Source organism: Phocoena sinus, chromosome 3 (genome assembly GCF_008692025.1).
Source record: "Phocoena sinus isolate mPhoSin1 chromosome 3, mPhoSin1.pri, whole genome shotgun sequence".
Lineage (NCBI taxonomy): Eukaryota > Metazoa > Chordata > Mammalia > Artiodactyla > Phocoenidae > Phocoena > Phocoena sinus.
Genome location: NC_045765.1, coordinates 64,565,594 through 64,588,607, shown reverse-complemented (window position 1 = coordinate 64,588,607; position 23,014 = coordinate 64,565,594). Strand labels below are relative to the sequence as shown.

Genomic DNA, 23,014 nt, shown 5'->3' with positions numbered 1-23,014 from the left:
CCTTTTGGGAAGTCTAAGGTCTCCTGCCAGCATTCAGTAGTTGTTCCCCATGTAGATGTATTTTTGATGTATTTGTGGGGAGGAAGGTGGTCTCTACGTTTTACTCCTCTGCCTTCTTGAAAGTCTCTCCCAATTTTCCTCTTTTGATATAGAATATTTCTTAATATGTTATCATTTTACGTGCCACATCCTCTAATTAAAAGCCTCTGTCTGGAACTGCGTTCCAGTAAATATCTGTTACAGCATGTCTGTACAGATGTCTGCTATATTTGTCTAAAATTCTCAGGACACTGGAAACTTAAAATTCAAGTTTTATATAATTCTGTTAACACCACTCTTAGAACAAAAAGTTAAGGAAAATTTACAACTAAGGTACTGAAATAGCTAACAAAAATTCTGCCAGTTTAGAATATCTACTGTTGATGCTGTCCATAGAGTTTTTGTTTTAGTGCCAGAATCAAAGATTCCATTTAAAAATTAAAATAAATAGGATGTCTGGGCCACTGGTTGGCAACTTTTGGTTCATGGATTTTTGTGCTGCTGGTGTCATTGAACACAAGAATTTATGTCTTCACTTTTTTTTATGTTCCTATTTTTTACTAGGAATTTATTCATCTTTGAGTTCCATTTAATTTCATTGTGCTCTATTTTCTCTACCTTTGCTTTGCTTCAGTATTGTTTTTCAACTTTTTACTATCACTTGGTTTTTTAAATGCATTTCCTCTTAACCAGGTAATTTTTTTTTCATTATGCACACTATTTAATGTGATAGTAATACCTTGCATTCATTGATTACTTGTCATGGACCAGACAATGTACTATACAGATTTAGTTTCTTACTATTCACTCCAGATGGAGACCTGGGGATGAACTTAAGGTAACTTTAAAAAATAACATGACACGGCATGTGTATTTAGTATATAAATTAAGATTCATACCTTACATAGCCCACCCTTCCTTAGGCAATAATGACCTTTAAAAATATTTTTAAAATGTTTCTTTCCCCAATGATACTTCTGTTTTACAAAGAATGTTAATGAAGTACTTGTTGTTTCAAGTTTTTATAACTTCTGAACTTTTTTCATTAAACATGGTTCTTAGTGATCACATTTATTCAACTAAAGGGAGTGAATAAAACTGGCATTCATTGAACAGAAATACAGTCTCAATTAATACTCCCACTTAAGGAGGTTGGTGTTACTATTATGCCTTAATTACACAGGAGGAAGCTGAGGCACAAAGGATTAAAGTAATTTGTCCAGGGTCACAAAGCTGGCAAGTGAAAGAGATGGAGTTTGATTACAAGTAGTCTGACTTCAAAGCATACTTAACGATATTTTAGTGAAAATTTTATTAGTCATGAGTGACAGAAATTTATCATCAACTTGCTTATGAGATGTGGCATAAAATGCCTCACATAGCTGAAAAATCTGGGAGTGGGCTTCCAAGTGTTGCTGGATTCAGATACGTCAATAAGAACAAGGTCTATCTGTTGCCATCCTTGTGGCTTCATTCTCAGACCACTTCCACATGACTAGAACGACAGTCACCAGCAGCTGTAGTCTCATGAGGTCCTTGAAGCCAAAAATCATGGAGAGTGACAGCACTTTTCCTGCCACCTCTGGCAGTAATCCCAGGGAGGGCTATGATTAGCCTTGTTTGGATGACATGCCTAAAGAGGAATTGTGGTCAAGGATTTTAAGGCAGCTACAGACAATAGTAGCCCTACCCAAACCGTAAAGACTGAACAAGGTTACTGCAGAAGAGAGGTTAGATGATCCCTTAAAAGAAGGATATTGAACAGGCAAAAAAAAAAAAAAATAGTCCATTAAATGTCCATTAATGCACACTGACATTAGACCTTGTGAATACTAAACATATACAAAAACACCACATAAAACTTTACAAAAATACTGTGAGGTAGATTTTATCTTTATTTCTTCAGGTAACAGAAAGAAAGACTGATACAACTTGCCCAAGTTCACACAATGTGTAAGTCATCGGATCTTTTAAAGATAAATTATGTACCCAACTGCACTGCTACTAGAGGAATAATGTACAAAATTCACATACCTAGACCTAAATGGGATGGCATCAAACCTAAGTATCAATTTTTTAAAGACTAAATGTACATAAGTGAATGAAATTAGACACTAGTCTGATTTAGTCCTTCGGTATTTGGTGATAATCTTTAAAAACTACTCTAATGTCCTATGCATCCTAACTTTTACTTGCTATTTCCTGAGGGTATAAAATCAAAGAAAGGAAAATTTCTGTTGGGTGGATGTCAGTTTTATTCACATTCTTTAGTTGAATAAATGTGATTGCTAAGAACCATGTTTAACAAAATAAGTTCAGAAGTTACAAGAACTTGAAGCGACAGCAAGTACTTCCTTAATATTCTTTGTAAAACAGAAGTGTCATTGCGGAAAGAAACTTATTTTTTAATATTTTTAAAGGTCATTATTGCCTAGGGATGGGTAGACTATGTACAATATGAATCTTAATATATATACTCAATATGCACGCCATGTCACGTTATTTTTCTAAGTCATCTCAAGTCCATCTCCAGGCCTTCATTTGGAGTGAATAGAAAGAAATTAAATCTAAGACATTGCTGGGGTATGCACCCCACCCACAGTTGTCTAAAATCCTAGGGTTGTGTGCAACATCAAGTATGCGGGATGCCCCTGAAATTATGGATCTGCAGCGGTATCTGGTGATACATCCATCACTCCTCTAAGGATGGTTCCTTCAGGTCTAGTGGCTCTCTGCTTCTCCTCCACTGGGTGCCCTAGGTCCTTGTAGAGGCTGAAACCACTGTGTCTAGGGTCCAGGCTCCCTGGAGGCTGCTACCTAGGGGGTCCCACGGGGACCCACAAATCTTGGTCCCCTTCACAGTTTCTAGAAATGTCACATCTCTCATTATTTGGCCTCAAAGGCCTTAGTCTTTTCTGCCTTCTCTCCTCATCTGCTGGGACAGCCAAAATGAGCTAATACTTTTACAAAAGATAGGAATGGCTACTGTCCTCAAGATGATTTTACTTCCAGCTCTGTAAGAACTCCAGGAGCAAGGAAATACAAATGGCCTGGCTACCAGCTTGAAACAGGAGAAAGAGGGAGAATCAGAAGATAAACACAAATTATTTTCTTAAAAAGATTGTTCTGGGGCTTCCCTGGTGGCGCAGTGGTTGGGAGTCCGCCTGCCGATGCAGGGGACGCGGGTTCGTGCCCCGGTCCGGGAAGATCCCACATGCCGCGGAGCGGCTGGGCCCGTGAGCCATGGCCGCTGAGCCTGCGCGTCCGGAGCCTGTGCTCCACAACGGGAGAGGCCACAACAGTGACAGGCCCACGTACAGAAAAAAAAAAAAAAAAAGATTGTTCTGCAAATGACTAATTATATAAGAATAAATATCATTTAAGAGTTCAGCCGTTTTCCAAATACCTGATGGTCCACAACAGGGAATATTTTGTAACTTTACTCTGTACAAATTCAAATTATATTAGCCCTTCATTGTTTGTATAAGGGAGTAAATCACTTAACTAGTGAGTGGTCTCAGTCATACATACACACAGATACTGGAATGAGACATTATTTTCAACTTGCTCCTTGCTCTTCGTAAATCTTCTTGTCATGGTGTTCTTGAATTTGGACATTGTCAAAAATGTCAATAGTAGTAACATATACTTAACACATGCATAAGAAAGCGTAAGAAAGAGTAAGTGAAAGAGACTCTACTAAGGATTTATCAAAATTTTCAGCAAATCAGTTCAGCTCCCCAAAGAAAACCAAAACAGGATCAGGATCATTTCAACCTAAGTCACTCTACCTACATCTAAGATCCAAAAGTGCCTGCTTTGTTTTCATAGATTTTCTCACCATCTTACATACTATACAATTTGATGTTGCATTTCATTTTACTGTTTGCCACCTCCAACTACTGTGTGAGCTCCCCAGGACAAGGGCAAGGGAACATGATCTGCTTTATTTAATGATGAAACCCCAGCACTTAGAACAGTGCCACATGGAAGGTACTTAGTAAATTATTGTCGAATAAATGAATAGGGGGCTAGATGATCAGTGGAAAAAAGATCAAATGCCACCTCAGACAGACGAGAGCAAGTGATCAAAATTTTCTTTATAGATTCGTGTGTGTCTGTGTATGTTTTAACACAGAAAGTGTTAGAATATAGACAGCTTTATTTTTTATTCCAAATTGTTGTTGCAGCTTCTTGTATACACACACATACATATACACACACGCAAATGTATGAAGAAATATTTTATCTTTTGCTTAAATATATATATGCATATGTATTTTTAAAATGTATAAAGAATCATAATAAAATATATAAAATCTTTATTAAGTACCTTCTGTGTTCCAGACCATATTCTTGGAGTGTTCATCTTGTTTAACTCATTTGATCCACACAACAGCATGCAAAACTCTTAAGGTATGTCAATAGCAGTTAAACACTGAAAGCAAGGGGCATCTTAGCATTCTCCACCCACCCTTTAATCACTGCAAGTGTTTGATCGGTTTTCTTAAAGGCACAATGTCCACACTTCTGAATGTATTCTTTTTCTTAGTCTAGTTCAGCAGTCCTCAAACTTAAATGGCATAAAATATACCACACGTGGATACATATCCAAGACCAGTATAATCTACTTTCTGGGCAAGTAAGAGATTTTCAAGAGTAATTTCTACTCAACCCAATTTTCAGTTTATTTTCTAATCTTATAATATTTTATGATATCTTTCTAATATCTTAAAATGTAACTTCAATTTACATTAACTTTAACCTCCTTGTGATTTCAAAACACCTTGTTTCTGCTTGAACTTCAGAAAAAACTTCAACTGTCATATTTGTGCACATATTTGAACATTGTGTTGAGGAACCTTGGAACAAGAAGGCTGCTGGGGCTTCCCTGGTGGCGCAGTGGTTGAGAGTCCGCCTGACGATGCAGGGGACACGGGTTCGTGACCCGGTCTGGGTAGATCCCACATGCCGCGGAGCGGCTGGGCCCGTGAGCCATGGCCGCTGAGCCTGCGCGTCCGGAGCCTGTGCTCCACAATGGGAGAGGCCACAACAGTGAGAGGTCCGCGTACCGCAAAAAAAAAAAAAAAAAAAGGCCGCTGTCCTTCACCACACTCTTTAAAATTCAAGCTTGCTTATGTCCACTCACATCAAACTGCAGCAGCACACTCATCTGCTCTGTGCCAGCTCCTCAGCACAGTCATCAGCGGTGCCATGACAAGAAAGCACCGAAAGTGTTAAAATACACAGACAATTTAATCTCCTTTTCCAAATTGTTAGTGATTCTTGTCTGATTGCTATATTTTGATTATGAGAGCTTTTTGTTTTTTGATGTTGTAACTAAAATCAAAATTTTCTACCTCTTTTTAAAATTTGGATTAGTTTAATTTCAGAGTGTCCTTAGATTGCAAGGTGAGTTGTTAAAAAATTGCTACTATTTATAACCACTTATCTTCTTGAAACAGGATTTTATTTTTGAAATCATCCAAAAACAAAAAACTACACAGGAATAAATTGTAGGTTGAATCTCCTCTAAGACTGTAATTGTCATCTGCAGTCCTCAATGTCAAAATTGTTGTTCCTTCTTTTAGTCTATCATCTTCATCAAAGCAGCCCCATTGTTCCTGTTTGAATTTTTTAGAGAGCAATTATTTAAAAATTTTTTTAAATTCTTAATGCAATTTAATTACACATTTGTTTGTTTTAAGCAAATGGGTTTAGAATAAGATTTTTTTCCTCTTTTTTAAAAGTTCTGCTTCTGAAAATAGTTTGAAAATCATTGCTGTAGCCCAGGAGTTGAACTTTTTCTGAAAGAGCCAAATACTCACTGTTTTAGGCTTTGCAAGCCAAGAGGCAAAATTGAGGATATTATGTAGGTATTTACATAATATTTAAAATAACAGTTTTTAAATGAAAACCGTTTTAATATATAGAAGTCATTCTCAATTGGAGGTCACCAAAAAAAGGTAGTGGGGTGGATTTGGCCTGTGGGCCAGAGTTTGCCAACTTCTGGTCTAGCCCAATACCCTTCATTTTAGTGGAGAAGAAATGCTTAGCAGAACTGAACTTCTTTTGGAAGGTTCAGAGATGTTGTGGTAACACTAGAGAGGAGCATGAACTGCATTGTAAATCTCTTGATATCTGACATTGCTGGATTGTTAATGAAAACTTAAGAATAAAAGAAGCCCAGATACAAACATCAAAAGACCCCAAACCATGGGTGAAGCCAAAACCACATAGAAAATGACTGCATAAACACTCACTGTATACAAGAAACACATTTAGCATGTTTTTGTATTTCCCCTATTCAACCCCACTAAACTTTTTCTTAATTTTTATTTTGTATTGGAGTATAGTTGATTAACAATGTTGTGTTAGTTTCAGGTGTACAGCAAAGTGATTTAGTTATACCTATCCATACACATGTATCTATTCTTTTTCAAATTCTTTTCCTATTTAGGTTATTACAGAATATTGAACAGAGTTGCCTGTGCTATACAGTAGGTCCTTGTTGGTTATCTATTTTAAATATAACATTGTGTACATTTCAATCCCAAACTCTCAATCTATCCCTCCCCCCGCCTTCCCCCCAGTAACCATAAGTTCCTTCTCTAGTCTGTGATTCTGTTTCTGTTTTGTAAATAAGTTCACTTGTATCATTTTTTTTAGATTCCACATATAATTGATATCATATGATATTTGTCTTTCTCTGTCTGACTTACTTCACTTAGTATGATAATCTCCAGATCCATCCATGTTGCTGCAAATGGCATTATTTCATTCTTTTAATGGCTGAGTAGTATTCCATTGTATATATGTACCACATCTTCTTTATCCATTCATCTGTAGATGGACGTTTAGTTTGTTTCCATGTCCTGGCTATTTTAAACAGCACTGCAATGAACATTGGGGTGCATGTATCCTTTTGAACCATGTTTTTCTCCCAATATATGCCCAGGAGTGGGATTGCTGGATCATATGGTAGCTCTATTTTTAGTTTCTTAAGGAAACTCCATACTGCTCTCCTAGTGGCTGTACCAATTTACATTCCCAACAGCAGTGCAAGAGGGTTCCCTTTTCTCCACACTCTCTCTAGCATTTATTCTTTATAGACATTTTGATGATGGCCATTCTGACTGGTGTGAGGTGATATCTCATTGCAGTTTTGATTTGCATTTCTCTACTAATTAGCAGTGTTGAGCATCTTTTCATGTGCCTCTTGGCCATCTGTATGTCTTCTTTGGAGAAATGTCTATTTAGGCCTTCTGCTCATTTTTAGATTGGGTTATTTCTCTTTTTGATATTGAGCCATATGAGCTGTTTGTAAATTTTGGAGATTAATCCCTTGTCAATTGCATCGTTAGCAAGTATTTTCCCCCATTCTGTGGGTTGTCTTTTCATTTTGTTTATGGTTTCCTTTGATGTGCAAAAGCTTTTAACTAGGTCCCATTTGTTTATTTTTATTCCATTGCTCTAGGAGACAGATAGAAAAAGATATTGCTGTGATTTATGTCAAAGAGTGTTCTGCCTATGTTTTCCTCTAAGAGTTTTATAGTAGTTTGTTTTACATTTAGATCTTTAATCCATTTTAAGTTTATTTTTGTGTATGTTGTTAAATAGTGTTCTAATTTCATTTTTTTACATGGAGCTGTCCAGTTTTCCCAGCACGATTTATTGAAGAGACTGTCTTTTCTCCATTGTATAGTCTTGCCTCCTTTGTTGTAGATTAATTGACCGTAGGTGCATGGGTTCATTTCTGGGCTTTCTATCCTGTCCCATTGGTCTATAGTTCTGTTTTTGCACCAGTACCATACTGTTTTGATGACTGTAGCTTTGTAATATAATCTGAAGCCAGGGACCCTGATTCCTCAAGCCTCATTTTTCTTTCTTAAGATTGCTTTGGCTATTTGGGGTCTTTTGTGTCTCCATACAAAATTTTTACTTTTTTTTTTTAATTTTGAAAAATTTTTGGCCACACCATGCAGCATGCAGGATCTCAGTTCCCTGACCAGGAATCGAACCCGTGCCCCCTGCAGTGGAAGCATGGAGTCTTAACCACTGGATCACCAGGGAAGTCCCTCTGCAAACAAATTTTAAGATATTTTGTTCAACTTCTATGAAAAATGCCATTGGTAAATTAATAGGGATTGCATTGAATCTGTAGCTTGCCTTGGTAGTATAGTCATTTTCACAATATTGATTCTTCCAATCCAAGAATATGGTATATCTCTCCATCTGTTTTTGTCATCTTTGATTTCTTTCATCAGTCTTATAGTTTTTGGAGTACAGGTTTTTGCCTCCTTAGGCAGGTTTATTCCTAGGTATTTTATTCTTTTTGATGTGATGGTAAATGGGATTGTTTCTTTAATTTCTCTTTTGATCTTTTGTTGTTAGTGTACAGAAATGCAACAGATTTCTGTGTATTAATTTTGTATCCTGCAACTTTACCAAATTCACTGATGAGTTCTAGTAGTTTTCTGGTAGCATCTTTAGGATTTTCTATTTATAATACCATGTCATCTGCAAACAGTGACAGTTTTACTTCTTCTTTTCCAATTTGGATTTCTTTTATTTCATTTTCTTCTCTGATTGCTAGCCTTCCAAAACAATGTTAAATAAAAGTGGTGAGAGTGGACATCCTTGTCTTGTTCCTGATTGAAAGGAAATGCTTTCAGCTTTTCACCATTGAGTATGATGTTGGCTGTGGGTTTGTCGTATGTGGCTTTTATTATGCTGTGGTAGGTTCCCTCTCTGCCCACTTTCTGGAGAGTTTTTATCATAAATGGATGTTGAATTTTGTCAAAAGTTTTTCTGCATCTATTGAGATGATCATATGGTTTTTAGTCTTCAATTGGTTGTTGTGGTGTTTCACATTGACTGACTTGTGGATATTGAAAAATATTTGCATCCCTGGGATAAATCCCACTTGATCATGGTGTATAATCCTTTTAATGTGCTGTTGGATTTGGTTTGCTAGTATTTTTGTTGAGGATTTTTGTGTCTATGTCCATCAGTGATATTGGCCTGTAATTTTCTTTTTTGTGGTATCTGTGTCTGGTTTTGGTATCAGGGTGATGGTGGCCTCCTTCCTCTGCAATTTTTTTGGAATGGTTTCAGAAGGATACATGTTAACTCTTCTCTAAATGTTTGGTAGAATTCGCCTGTAAAGCCATGAGAGGAAATTTTCCTATAATTCATATAGAATTTTATATATAATAAACCAGAAATTCCAGAGGGCTAGGAAATAAATAAATAACAACTTCCCACCTTATATTTACAGCCTGTTTCCAAATTTTAGAAGTTCTATAAATGCAACTTAATGAATAAAAAAGTAAAAATAGAAAATATAGCATCTTATTCTTCTCACAGGCACAGCTTTTAGTCCAGATTTGTAGATTAGAATATCGGTGATGTGACTGGGGTTTAACAGCATAAACCGAGATTATTTCCGGTAGCAACAAAGGTCCTGCTTTTGGATTATTTCAATTAATTTTACCTAACAAGGCCTTATAAGGAACTGAGTGTAGACATCTTTACTGCTCAACTATCTTTTAAAATCTCTGGATCATCAGAAATATAAGTGTAAAAAAGAATCATTGATGTTGTCTTTACTATGCAGATTGTACCGGTAAATAAATTACTAGTAACTTTTCATAAGAATATTCCAGTTAATAAAGGGAGAGACAATGATAAGATTAAAATTATTACCATTTGTAACTTCTAATGAATTAATGAATCTAGGAATTCATTATCAACAGTACATCAGAAACAGAGATGGACATTATGTGCCTCCTACTGAAAGAACACAGTATAATCTATTAAGTACTTTTGTTCAAAAAGAAAAATTGAACTTGTATCTGTCAATTCTCTAGATCCTCATACCAATTTACCAGTTCACAGAACATACGGAAGACAGAGGAACATGTTAAATGAACTAGTGTCCCCTGGGAATAACCCATAATCAATGACCGACAGAAGTTAATGTGTAAATACAGCCAACTTCTGTACTTTTCTGATGGGATAAATCTGAGGCCATGGTCTATATTGACTACAAGAGTTTCCCAAGTGGGATTAAACTCCAGCTATCTTCAATGGTAACTGACTTCAGAATTCACCCTTTATTGGATTCCACCCCTTAACCTTGTTTTTTTCACTTCTCCTCTCTCCTCCCATTATTCCCTGGAATCCCTTTCAAATAAATTGTGTGCTCCCAAATTCTTCTGAGTCTACTTCTTGAGGAACCCAAACCAATACATAGAGAAATGTAAATACACTCAATTTGCAAATAGCAAGTGAATGAGGGTTCTTTTATCATTTGGTGTTGGGGAACCTAGAATTTTAGCTAGCTATCCATGCTTTTTGAGGGTGGTAAATGTCAGTAGAAGGATATCATAGTTTTGTAATTTAAATTTAAATTACTTTAAATTATCCCAATTATCAAGGAAGATTAGAATAGTAAGTTACAAACTTCAGTATATTTAAGACTTGCTTAGGTGTCTTGTTATAAATGTGGATTCTTCCACCTTCAGGGATTCTGATTCAGAAGTACTCCAGATTTACTAGTAATAGTTATGCACATTAAAACATTAGAAAGACTTACATAGGCATTCTGAGAGTCCCACTTTGAGAAACACTGACCTAAGTGCCAAAGTTTTCATTACTTGTAAGGTTTCATGGCCAGTTGGATTCTATACGTCTATAAGAAGGTTTGATCTGATGGCTTTATCATGTCCCGGAGTTCCAATTCTGTGCTAATACTAAAGCCTAAATTTAATTTTACTCTGGTTCAGATGGCTCTGTTGCTATTCCTGCTCTGCTTTCCATAAAGGTAGACATGGGAAGTGCAGTCTGGAAAAAAAAAATGTGTGGCGTGGTATGGAGGGTGTGGTAAGCATAACTCTACCAAAGGTCTTAAAAATGCAGTGCTCCACCCCTCACTTATTTCTTGGGTGTGCCTCAGTCCTGCCTCCTTTTGAATCTTTTTGTGCCTAGTTGGGAGATGAAAGCAGAAAGCACTGCTGAGAAATCACTTAGCTATGAGGCTAGCATTTGCTCTTATTCCTCGCTTAAGGCTGTTCTTCTAGTCCTCTTTCTGCCCAATGAAGATGCAGAGCTAAGGGGCCCAAGGAGGGAAAGTATCATTGCCCCCCTCCCCCACTCTGCCCACACGCTCATATTTTGCATCTTGAACAATATCCTTATAGTAATTTCCAAATGATGATCACTTATTTCATTTATGAGAGCCAATTTACCTTTTTCAATTAGTTCACCAGATTTTATTTGGATTTCACATTCTGTCTATTCCTAGAGTTCCAATTGGCTTCAAAAGGCAAATAGTTGCCCTTTCAATTTTATTGGTATGGCAGTATTATCTTCTTCTTTCTTCACTAAATTTTATGACTCTTTAGATTTAACTTATTGAGACATTCTTTCTTTGGCCCAACATTACAAAATGGTTGGAGCCTTAGAATAAAGTATCGTCCTACAGTTTGTTTTTGGGGAAATTAAAAGTATACCCCTAAACTTGTTAAAGATACCAATTTGTTACTAGATACAAATTAGAATCATAAATGTCTGAATTAAACTCTGTCTCAGAAGATTCATTCCTGCCATTCTGTTCTAATAGTAGCGCATGCAAAAACAAACAAACAAAATGTTAAGCTATTGGATTCCTGGAATGCCATAGGTGTGAATCAAAAACCATGGAGGCAATAATATAGTTACAAACATGTCAAAGCTTCAAACGTGCAAATTCACAGTCACTCTCATGTCAGTGCAAACTATTAGAGTCAATGTTCTATCAGGGGCAAGGCATTTTAATTCAATTATTCCTCTTTAAAAATTTTATGCTACTTTCAGGAGTTGAAAAGAATGAATGAAGGAATTGCCTTAGACCAGTGTTCTTGGGACCTCTTTATAGTCTTAAAATTTAATGAGAAGCCCAAATATTTATTGTATGAGAAATTAAAAATTAGAAGTATTAAATTTTAATTTAAACAACTCATATATAAATAACAAACCTATTATATATTAACATGAAGAAACAAAATATTTTATGAACATAAATATATTTTCCAAAACAAATAAAAATCATAAAGAGTAGCAGAAAATAAAAGTTCTGCCCTCCCCATGCTGACACTTGATTGAAATCCATCAAACCAGACTTTCAAGACTATTGAAAGACTGTGTCATTTATTAATTCACTATGTACTTGCAGCAGCCTTAAAATGAATTATAAACTGTACCTGCCTCTCACTCAAGATCCTATGACAATGGGTTGAGAAATGTGATATCTAATTTCTCTTGCATCTTGTAAAATATCCTGAAATTTAATAAAAATAGGTATAAGAGAAAAGACCCCCAATCTCTCCTCTTATGCTTATTCTGTAGTGATAGTGTGACTATAAAGAAAAACATTTTACATATATGCACTATATATATGTGTACAACATACATATATAGAGATCATATTTGTATGGTTTAGTATGCCCAATATTTGTATATTGATACTTAAGAAAGCAGCATAATAAATCCCATAAATCTTCTGAAATCCATTTGTCTTTTTGTTATCCAAAAGTGGGCTTTAAGACTTACTAGTCAGAGCTACATATACTGGGGAAAATAAAATATATTCTTAAGATTAATTTCACCTGTTTTTACTTTTTAAAATGTGGCTACTAGAAAAATTTAAATTACATATGTGGATCATATTATATTTCTTTTTAACAGCAGTGATCTGTAGGATGGGGAAAGAGACCAAGTAATTAACAGGGGTTGAAAATTAAAGAAACAGGAAGAAAGGTGGCCATGTGCATTTTAACTTTTCTAAGATAGAAAATATTAAATTGGAGTTTATTAATATTTTAGGTGAGTAGTGAAAGGATAAAATTAAAATAAAAATCTTTTTAGAATAAATTCAGATTGGTGATTAGGAGCTCTCTGAAGATTTTGAAGCTCACTGCCTAATCATAGACTACTATTTCTTAAAAGTAAAAAAATCCACACATCATAAATAGTGCTTCTTTATTTGTAAAAGCTTGATTGGGTGTTTTGCTTATGTCTAAGAGACTGTCATTGGAGCCCAGGAAGGATGGAAGATATAGAAGTTTTAATTCTAATATTGTCACCTCTTGACCCTTTCATAAGTGACAGCAGTAGTTTCATTGTCTTCTTCTCAAAGTACATTGATGGTTTGGACAAGTGGATGATCTCTTAGAAAAAGCTATAGGAAATAAAAATTGAATGTATGCTGATCTTAAACAAAATATTTTCTTTAAACTTTTTATTATAGAGAATGTTCAAATCTACCCAGAGGTAATCACCCAGTCCCAACAGTCATCAGTACTTGGTCAATCAATCCCCCTCCACACCCCTCACATTGCCATCCACTTAGCACCACCCTCAATCCCGTATTATTTGAATTCCAGACATCATACCAGTTCACCTATAAACATTTCAGTATATATTTCTGAAAAATAAGAACTTCTCTTAAAAAAACATAGTCACAATACAATTATCATACCTAAAAAGGAATTAATAATTCCTTAGTAGCATCAAATATTGTCTGTAAAAAAAAATTAACTACAGCATTTTCATGTTGATTAGCTAAATGCAGATTAGTATAGCTTTAAAAGTTACACAGTCTTATAATGTGCTCTAAGTAATTACCTTTTCATATTTCAGTATATGAACTTCTATCATCCCTGATTTCTGAGGGAATAAAAATATAATTAAATGGTTATCTTATTATGTCTCTATGATTATAATCTTCCTTGGCAATGTCAAAAATATTTTATAACACAATTTATCCCTCAGAAACAAACTGAATTACATTATGATCTTTAACCACTAGATGCCAGAGTTGCTTCACGCAAATGAGATCAACTCAGTCTTGATCTGTCAAGAAAAAATGATAATATTCTAAATATCACAGTAAAATACTAAATCAAAGTGTCTTTGCTTACACCTTGTAACAGAAGCATATGCTGAACCATATATTTAAATATCTACCTTTAACCTTCATAACTGATCAAACTATGATATTCCCCTTTTAAACTCACTTGTACCTTGTCTGTGATTTTAAAGTTCTTGCTAATTCTTTCTAATCAATTTAAACAGGGACTCCTGGGACTTCCCTGGTGGCTCAGTGGTTAAGAATCCGCCTGCCAGTGCAGGGGACATGGGTTCCAGTCCTGGTCTGGGAAGATCCCACATGCCACAGAGCATGTGGGATCATGTGCCACAGCTGTGGCCCGTGCACCACAGGTGCTGAGCTTGTGCTCTAGAGCCCATGAGCCACAACTACTGAGCCCATGTGCCACAACTACTGAGCCCATTTACCACAACTACTGAAGCCCATGCGCCTAGAGCCCGTGCTCCGCAACAAGAGAAGCCACCGTAATGATAAACCCGCACACCACAACGAAGGTAGCCCCCGCTCGCTGCAACTAGACAAAGCCTGTGCAGTAAAGAAGCCCCAACGCAGCCAAAAAAAAAAAAAAAAAAAAATTTAAACACTCAGTGTAGTACCTTCAGACCAGTCTGCTGAAGGGCTTTCTCTAAGTGTACCAGACTTGGTTTCAGGGTAGTTAACATTCATGTCATTCTAAAGCCAGGGACACAACCCCTGTGAGAGCTCTGCTTCAATGTGAACCCAGATGATCCCTTATGTTCTAATATCTTCAGCTCAGAGAAGGAGGCAATTGATTCATGTGTTACAATAGTCAAATATGGACATGCTTGAAATTGTTAAAGGATTTGGAGAAGAGAGGGAATTAGTTTTGTAATTTTTCTGGAAACTATTATAATTTATGAAGTTTTGTTATTTTTTCTCAAAATCTACTATTGAGGTGCTTCACAGAGATTTTATCAGGTGTTTCACAAGTATATATATTGAAACATTCTTGTTTATATCAGAATAGCAATCCTGTCAGACATTTTTAGCCAGCAATATTAGAAATTACCTACATTTCTGTATTCTTTCTTCCAATATAATGCATGGATCTGGCTATAGTTTAGTATGCATTTATTATGTTTATTTTTCTTCAATGATAGTGAGTTTCCATACAAATTTGTCCCTTAACACCCCACTTATCCAAATAAAATTTTTTTCTTAAATTCTTCCTAGAACACATTACTTTATTCTTTGTTTTAATAAAAAACTTAGTCCTTGGTAGAGATTTCTCAGAAAATTATCTACCCTCAAAATTATGTATCTTCAAAATTAAAGTGAGTACAAGAAAATTACTTCACTGACTTTGGGAAATAACAAATAAACATCTAGAGGAACCTCAATAAACATGAAATTAAACTCATATAACAAACTTACCCACTGCTTCTACTTATTACAAATGAGGAAGAGGCACAAACACTGTGGAAAGACAAGTCTTTTTCTTCTGTTTCAAAGTGATGGGGTGATTTCAATAATGTCTTAAATGCTTTCCCTGATTCTACCTTTGTTCCTCCTCTAATATTTTCCCCCATGGGAGCTAGAGTCGTCCTTGTAAAACATAAATAAAAACCATATCCCCATTCAACACCTTCATTGTCACTCAGAATTTTAAAAATTCTTTCCAAATGTCTTCCAGGCTCAGAATATACACTGCCCAATATGGTAGACACTAGTTACATGTGTCTACTGAACATTTGAAGTGTAGCTAGTTTGAATTGAGATGTGCTATAAGTATAAAATACACAATGGATTTGGAAAAGTTAGTAGTGATAAAAGTAATTTTCACAGTAATAATTTTATATTGATTACCTGTTGCCATGATAATATGTTGAATATATTAAGTTGAATGAAATGTATTATTAAAATTAATTTCACTTTAAAAAATGTGGCTACAAGAAAAATTTAAATTACATGTCTTGCATTTTTGGCTCACTTTATTATTCTACTCAATAATACTGGCTTAAATAATCAGGAAGTCACCTGCTCCCTTCCATTTTCAACCCATATTGGTCTCTTTGCTGTTCCTCAGTTTACCTTGGCTATGTCAAGCCAATGTGTTGACTATTCCCTCTGCCTGGAAGATCCTCTTCTGGATATCCTTATGGTTAGTTTCCTCACTTTCTTCTGTTCTCTGCTAAACTTATCAGAAAGAAATTCTCTGACCAACAAATTTAAAATGGCCTCATCCAACACAAGTACACACCCACCATCTCTCTTTTTTCAAAATACTTATACCTGGCATAATATATGTAGGTGCGTGTGTGTGTGTGTATAATCTCTACTTAGAATATAACCCCCATGAAATCAAGGGCTTTGTTTTGTTTACTGTTTCTCTAGAATAGTGACTAGCTTAAGGTAGATACTAAATAAATATTTGTTAAATAAATGAAAAGATGGAACATCATTTAAAATAAAGGTGACATCGAAGAGATTTTATCATGAAGGAAGCATTGGAAAATGAGAAGAACTAACATTTTCTGAGTGCCTACAATGAATTAGACACTGTGCTAAGCACTTACATATAATATCTTAATAAATCTTCATAGAAATGTACTTGCAGATGAGAAATCTAAAGCTCAGATAATTTAAATAACTTTCCTAAAGTCACTTAGCCAGTATGGAACGTCATTTCAATACTTTTCATTTTATTTCCATGTCTTCAAGTTCCTTCTCTGGCTCCCAGACTAAATTAGGTGCTCTTGTAAATACTCTCTGAGTACCCTCCATTTTCCCTTCATATCATTTGTCACCATGGTAATTCATTTTGTAGTGTGGTATTTAATGTCTGTCTTCTTCACTGCAATTTAAACTTCAGATAGGTGGCCATGAATATGTTGTTGACATTTCCATGTCTAGAGCCTTCCACGTTCCTTGTCTAGTGCTTAATTTCTCACACATATATATTGAATAAATGAATGAAGTTAACTTTATCCCCAAATATTGTAATTGGTGAGTAGGTTATTCGTACCTGCTAAGAATTAATGATTTTGTAGATCAGCTACATGAACTGCACCCAGTGGAACAATGATGGGCTGGATATTCCAGGGGAGAGTATGCTGGTGTGTCAGTGGACTATTCGTTCTTCACAGTGGACCACAGGTAATGGGCTATGTTATGAATTTTCTCTGGAAATGTGCTGTCCAACATGGTAACCCCCTAGCCACGTGGGGCTATTTAAATCAAAATTAATTAATATTAAATAAAATTGAAAATTCCTTTCCTCAACCATTTTAGCCAAATTTCAACTGCTCAGTAATCATTCGTGGCTTGTGCCTGCTGAATTGGATGGCACAGATAAAGAAAATTTCCATTATACGGAAAGTTCTATTGAACAGCACTATTCTAGAAAGTTTAAGATGTCCTTGGGAAGACTTATTTTTCAATCAGAAGGGGCCTATTTGTTTGATTAGTTTTGTATTCTAACTAAAATTAAACTTTGAAAAAGAGTTCAGTAATCTGTATTCCCAAGTGTTTCTGGGCAAGACCTAGCCATGGAAAAGGAGCTTCATTGTCCGGCAGATGAAACATTTAGTCAGACGTGCTCATGCACAGCCAGTTACTGGTGTGGAAAGAACCACCCCTCCAAGGGCTCCAGGCAGGCCTACTGTTCCAAGGACGCTGCCAGCACCTTGCTGGATGGAGCCCTGTGTCTCATGCCATTCAATACCATCCCTTTGCGTTTGATGTACAAAACAGAAGACTGAAATCTGAGGAAGAGGAAAGGGCTTGGGATGCCAAATGCACCTCAGACTGTAGTTAGATTCACAACTTCTGGAGAGAAAGCTTTTAAATGTTCCCTTCTTCAAAACTTCACATATCTTCCGGTAATTTCTTCACAATATAACTTTCAATGATTTTGGCCAATACAAGTTAACCTTTTTTGAGATTCTGTTGCTGGAGATTTTTCTTCCCTAATTGTCGAGGTAAAACATTTCCTGTCATTGCCTTAGAAAAGAAAATGCTTTATAGACAAGAATAAAAATTATATTCTCTTTTATTTTCTGGTTAAGTTCCAGGGGGGATAAGAATTTTCTTAGCTTGAAACTTCTGGTTATTGGCTCTATTATTTGTTCACATTTCTCCATCATTTGCCAATCCTACTGAGCTAGTCTCTACCAAGGCTGCAAACAGTTCCTGGTTCTCACTTCTAGACAAGAAACCAACGGAGAGCTGAGGAGGGGACCACTAGGCAGCCCCACGTGCCGCAACTCAACAGGTGGGGAACATGGAATTTTATTTTCTTTGGGGATGAAGCCCCCCACTCACCGTGACTTCCCCTAGCCTTTCAGGGTAGGTATTTCCAACCCCTCCGGAGATTTTCTTAGGAGAGACACCGAGTGACAATGGCGCTTCTGTGTACAACTGGGAAGTAGTGGTGAAAGTGGTGAAGGATGCAGGTAGGGACTGGGGAGTTGGTAAGGCTGGATGGAGAGGCGCTAGGGTGGGACAGATGGTTTCCTGAACAGTGAGCGGGATAAGGAGTAGAGAGAGTAGACCCGAAGTGGCAGCCGCGAAACAAACGCGAAAAGGACCGAAAACGCGAAGACAGGAGCCTGGGCGGACCTGGGCGGGGCAGAATGGGGAAGGGTCACGCCGGGACGTAACCGGCTGTGGGCTGGGGGAGGCGAACGGGAAGGGAGTTGCGGGCGCTCGTCGGGGTCTCTAGGACCCGAGCTCCGCTGATGAGGTCAGTGGAGCCGACGCGCTGGGAGGAGGGCGGCGGGGCCCCCGGACGCGGGTGTTGCGAGGCTGGCGGAGGGGCGGGACGGGACGGGAAATGGGACGGAGAACTAGGACCGGGGGCGGAGGGACGAGGGGGCGTCGGCGCTGGAAGCCGGAGGCGGCCCGACAGGGATCGTTTCCTTCCGGAGAGGAGGCCGGCTCTGGACCTAGGCGCGGGCGGGGGGCGTCCGAGGGCGGGTGACCGGGAAATATCGCGGCCCGCGCTTCCCCCGGCTGGCAGCGGTGGTGCTCGTGGCTCCTCCTCCGGGCCAGTCCGGAGCTCGGCGGCGGGGGGAGCGAGGGCGGGGGCTCGGGAAGGAGGGAGGAGGGAGGGACCAGGCGCGCAAGTGACAGGGTGGCAGCCTAGGAGCGGACGCCTTACCGCCGCCGCTCCACCTCCTCCTCCTCCTCCTGCAGCTCCTCTCGCTGCCGCCGCCGCCGCCACCGCCGGGAGAAGTTTCACTCCCGACCCTCGCTCGGAGCGGGGAGCTCGGCCGGCAGCTGCAACGCGCCGCCAGCTAGGCGCCCGGAGCGCTCCGACCCGGAGGCGGCGTCAGAGCCTGGGCTGCGGACGGCGGCCGGGGCTGGGGGCGTTGAGGCGTAGGAGGGGCGGGTGTGAAGCGGCAGACCCTTGCGCAGCGCCGCAGCCGCTCAGCCAGCGTCAGCGCCCGGGGCAGCCGCGATGGCCGTGCGTTCCCGCCGCCCGTGGATGAGCGTGGCATTGGGGCTGGTGCTGGGCTTCACTGCCGCGTCCTGGCTCATTGCCCCCAGAGTGGCCGAGATGAGCGAGAGGAAGAGACGCGGTTCCAGCCTCTGTTCCTACTACGGCCGCTCGGCCGCTGGCGCCGGCGCGCAGCAGCCGCTCCCTCAGCCTTATGCCCGGCAGTGGCCGGAGCAGTCGCCGCCCCCAGCGCGCCAGGAGCTCCAGGGGCCGCAGCTGCCTGAAGCAGCGCCGGAGGTAACCAGTTTTCGCAGCAGCCCCTGGCAGCAGCCACCTCCACTGCAGCAGCAGCGGCGAGGACGCGAGCCCGAAGGCGCGACGGGGCTCCCCGGAGCCCCTGTAGTCGAAGGGGAACCTGAGGAGGAGGATGGAGGCGCGGCTGGGAAGCGGAGAGGCGGTCGGCCGGGGAGTAGCCACAACGGCAGCGGAGACGGGGGCGCCGCCGCCCGGAGCTCCCGACCCCGGGATTTCTTGTACGTGGGGGTGATGACCGCGCAGAAGTACCTGGGCAGCCGCGCGCTGGCAGTGCAACGGACCTGGGCGCGCTTTATCCCCGGCCGTGTGGAGTTCTTTTCCAGCCAGCAGCCCCCCAACACTGGGCTTGGCCACCCCCCGCCACCCCTGCCTGTCATCGCGCTGCCTGGGGTGGACGACTCCTATCCTCCCCAGAAAAAGTCCTTCATGATGATCAAGTACATGCACGACCACTACCTGGACAAGTATGAGTGGTTCATGCGCGCCGACGACGATGTCTACATTAAAGGTGACCTCCCAGCCCCTGCTGTCCCGTCTCCCCGCCTCCCGACTCCTTTCTCTGCCAGGAAAGCCAGCCCCGATCCCTGCCCAGCCCCTATCCCTGCCCAGCCCCTATCCCTGGCCAGCCCCTCTCTGCTTTTCTGCCAGCACGTGCTCCGGGCTCCTGCCGCCCCGAGCCGGTTGCCTCCCCCCCCCCCCCCCCGCCCGCTCGCCTCCGCCCACCATTCCTAGTCCGCTCCTCCTCCTCTTCTGCGGTCTGGACCCTCCTCACACCTGCCCAGTTTTTTTCGCCTTCCTCACTCTTGCTGCTCTTGTTTCCGCCCATCTCTTGCTACTACTCTTTGCCGTGTAGGAAGGCGAGGAAAGGGACCTCGGGGTTAAGCCTTAGGCTGTTCCCACTTTACACTGCTCTGAAAGCCCCAGGTGGTGGTAGTTTCCCTAGTCGGTCCAGAGGGGCGTGTCCTCGGTGGAGAAAGGGAGGGTGGAGGATGCAGGCGGGAGCCAGTTTGGAGATCGGTGATCTTGATTATCCCCCTATCCTTTTGTTTTTACTGGGTCAAGCTTAGTTTTGGAACTGGTGAGATTGAGGAATCATCTTCGCTGTCCCACACCCTTCTCTGTGCGTTTCCTTTCCTTCTGCACCACCCGCCGCTCAGTGGGAGTCCTTGAGCATCCCAGCCGCTCCCGCGCACAGCTCTTTCCAGCCACCGCAGTGCAGCCTCAAGCAGTTCCTTACGCCCCCGGCAATAGCTCAGTAAAACCCTGAGGGGATGGCTGTATTGACTGGAATTGGTGGTGGGGGAAAAGGGGACAGCGCCTGCGAATTATCCAGACCCTAGGAGCTCCAAGCTGTACTAGCACACACTAGGCTGGTTCCTTTCCAGTCCATCTTGGTGGTTGCGGCGTTAAGCAGGGGCTGGGAAGTCCTTCCCAAAACCACGCGCAGCCCCAGCACGAGGAAACTTTGTCCGTTTTAAAAGAGGCGCGGTCCTTCGCCCTGCGTGTGAGTGGCTCTGGCCAGAGATTGCTAAACTGAGCAGAGGAATGTTCTTTAGAGCGGGAGGAAATCTTTACAGTCTTGCTCTTTGCGGAGAGGAACACAAGGGAAGTAGCTAGGTTGTATTGAAGGAGGGATCCCTCTGTGTGTGTTTGTGTGTGTGTGTGTGTGTTTTTTTTGGCTGCCTTGGGTCTTCTTTGCTGCGCGGGCTTTATCTAGTTGCGGCGAGCGGGGGCTACTCTTCATTGCGCGCAGGCTTCTCATTGCGGTGGCTTCTCTTGTTGCGGAGCCCGGGCTCTAGGCACGTGGGCTTCAGTAGTTGTAGCACTCCGGCTCAGCAGCTGTGGCGCAGGGGCCTAGTTGCTCCACCGCATGTGGGATCCTCCAGGACGGGGGGCTCGAACCCTGTCTCCTGCATTGGCCGGCGGATTCCTAACCACTGAGCCACCATGGAAGCTCCTCCCTCAGTTTCTTAATACATTTCTTAGCTTCTTGGTCAAAAGGGGGGGGCAGCCCTTACTTAGTTTACACCACTCTAATTGTAGCCTCATTGCTTTCTCCTGATTCAGGTAGTATCTTTTACATACTCAAGGAAAAACAAATAAATAAGACCCGCCCCCCCCAAAAAAAAAACTGTCACATTTTGGTAAGGACTGAGTGTATAGAGGTAATAACTAGAGATGTCTTGGGTTTGGGTTGAGAGGAGTGAAATCCTTAGAGATGGTTGGCAGAGAAGGTACTGATAATTAGATATGAAAATAATGAATTGAATAAGTTGATACAAACATTTAAAAAAGATTGCATTCCTGGTGATTGCAGTATCTTATAGGTAGGTATAAGTTATGTAGATATCTATAATTGATAGATCCACTATCTTATAGTCTCCATGTCTTCTGTGTCTCTTTAAAATCACAAAGGTTTCCTGTCAGATGTTTGCCACACTTTGCAGACAATTTCCAAAATGCATTAACAGCATCCACTTCTGTCATATCTTTTAAAGGTGCTTTGAAAGATTGTCCTTCAGAACATTGAAATGCCATATTCTTTCCATTTCTATTAAGAATGAAAGGCATTTTGTATTAAGAACCCAATAATAGCTGAAACTCACTGAAACCCAAGGGGCATGGCATAGCATCAAGATAATGACTGCAGATGCTGTGCTCATCAAAACTGATAGTAGAAATGCTGACTGGGAATGTAAAGAAGGTGACTACTTATTCCAGTATATTACTTGGTAGAGTACGAAATGCTTTGGAACTGTTTTAGCTACAGAACTTTATTTTAAAATTGTTTTTTCTGATGAACTTACAAACTATAAACCAATTTTATAAATTTTAACAAATGTTAATTTTTTCCTAAAAGGGTACTTTCCAAAGTTCCAAAGTGTTATATTTCCTGGCAAGTTTGATATTCTCTCTCTCTCTCTCTACGTATGTATGTATATACACACACATGCATATATGTATACACACACCTTTTGGGTTGTATATGACTTGAGTTTAGTTACGGACAAAACACTAAACTAAATCAATTATCAGGGTATCAGTGGTCTGCCAATCAGGGCTGAATATTAATATTTTATTTCTGAGAATTTTATCACTACTTCATACATGCTAAGAAACCTGTCTTTATTCTCCTTGTCATTATTTCACCTTTAAAAACAATCTGATGGGCTTCCCTGGTGGCGCAGTGGTTGAGAGTCCGCCTGCCGATTCAGGGGACATGGGTTCGTGCCCCAGTCCAGGAAGATCCCACATGCTGTGGAGTGGCTGGGCCCGTGAGCCATGGCTGTTGAGCCTGCGCGTCCAGAACCTGTGCTCCGCAAAGG

At 40.2% G+C, this 23,014-nt stretch overlaps 2 protein-coding genes across 2 annotated transcripts in view; both read left to right on the top strand.

The window, feature by feature from the left end:
* Nucleotides 1-18,672: 18,672 nt before the first annotated feature.
* Nucleotides 18,673-19,316, top strand: LOC116751038 (cuticle collagen 2-like). The gene is made up of 2 exons (XM_032626521.1): nucleotides 18,673-19,059; nucleotides 19,170-19,316. The coding sequence occupies exons 1-2, from the start codon at nucleotides 18,673-18,675 to the stop codon at nucleotides 19,314-19,316; spliced, it is 534 nt and encodes a 177-aa protein (XP_032482412.1).
* Nucleotides 19,061-23,014, top strand: part of CHSY3 (chondroitin sulfate synthase 3) — a 286,902-nt gene continuing 282,948 nt past the window's right edge. The window contains exon 1 of the mRNA XM_032628575.1: nucleotides 19,061-20,196. Within this exon, the coding sequence (XP_032484466.1) occupies nucleotides 19,395-20,196 (802 nt within the window). The 5' untranslated portion in view covers nucleotides 19,061-19,394. The remainder of the gene's footprint in view (nucleotides 20,197-23,014) is intronic.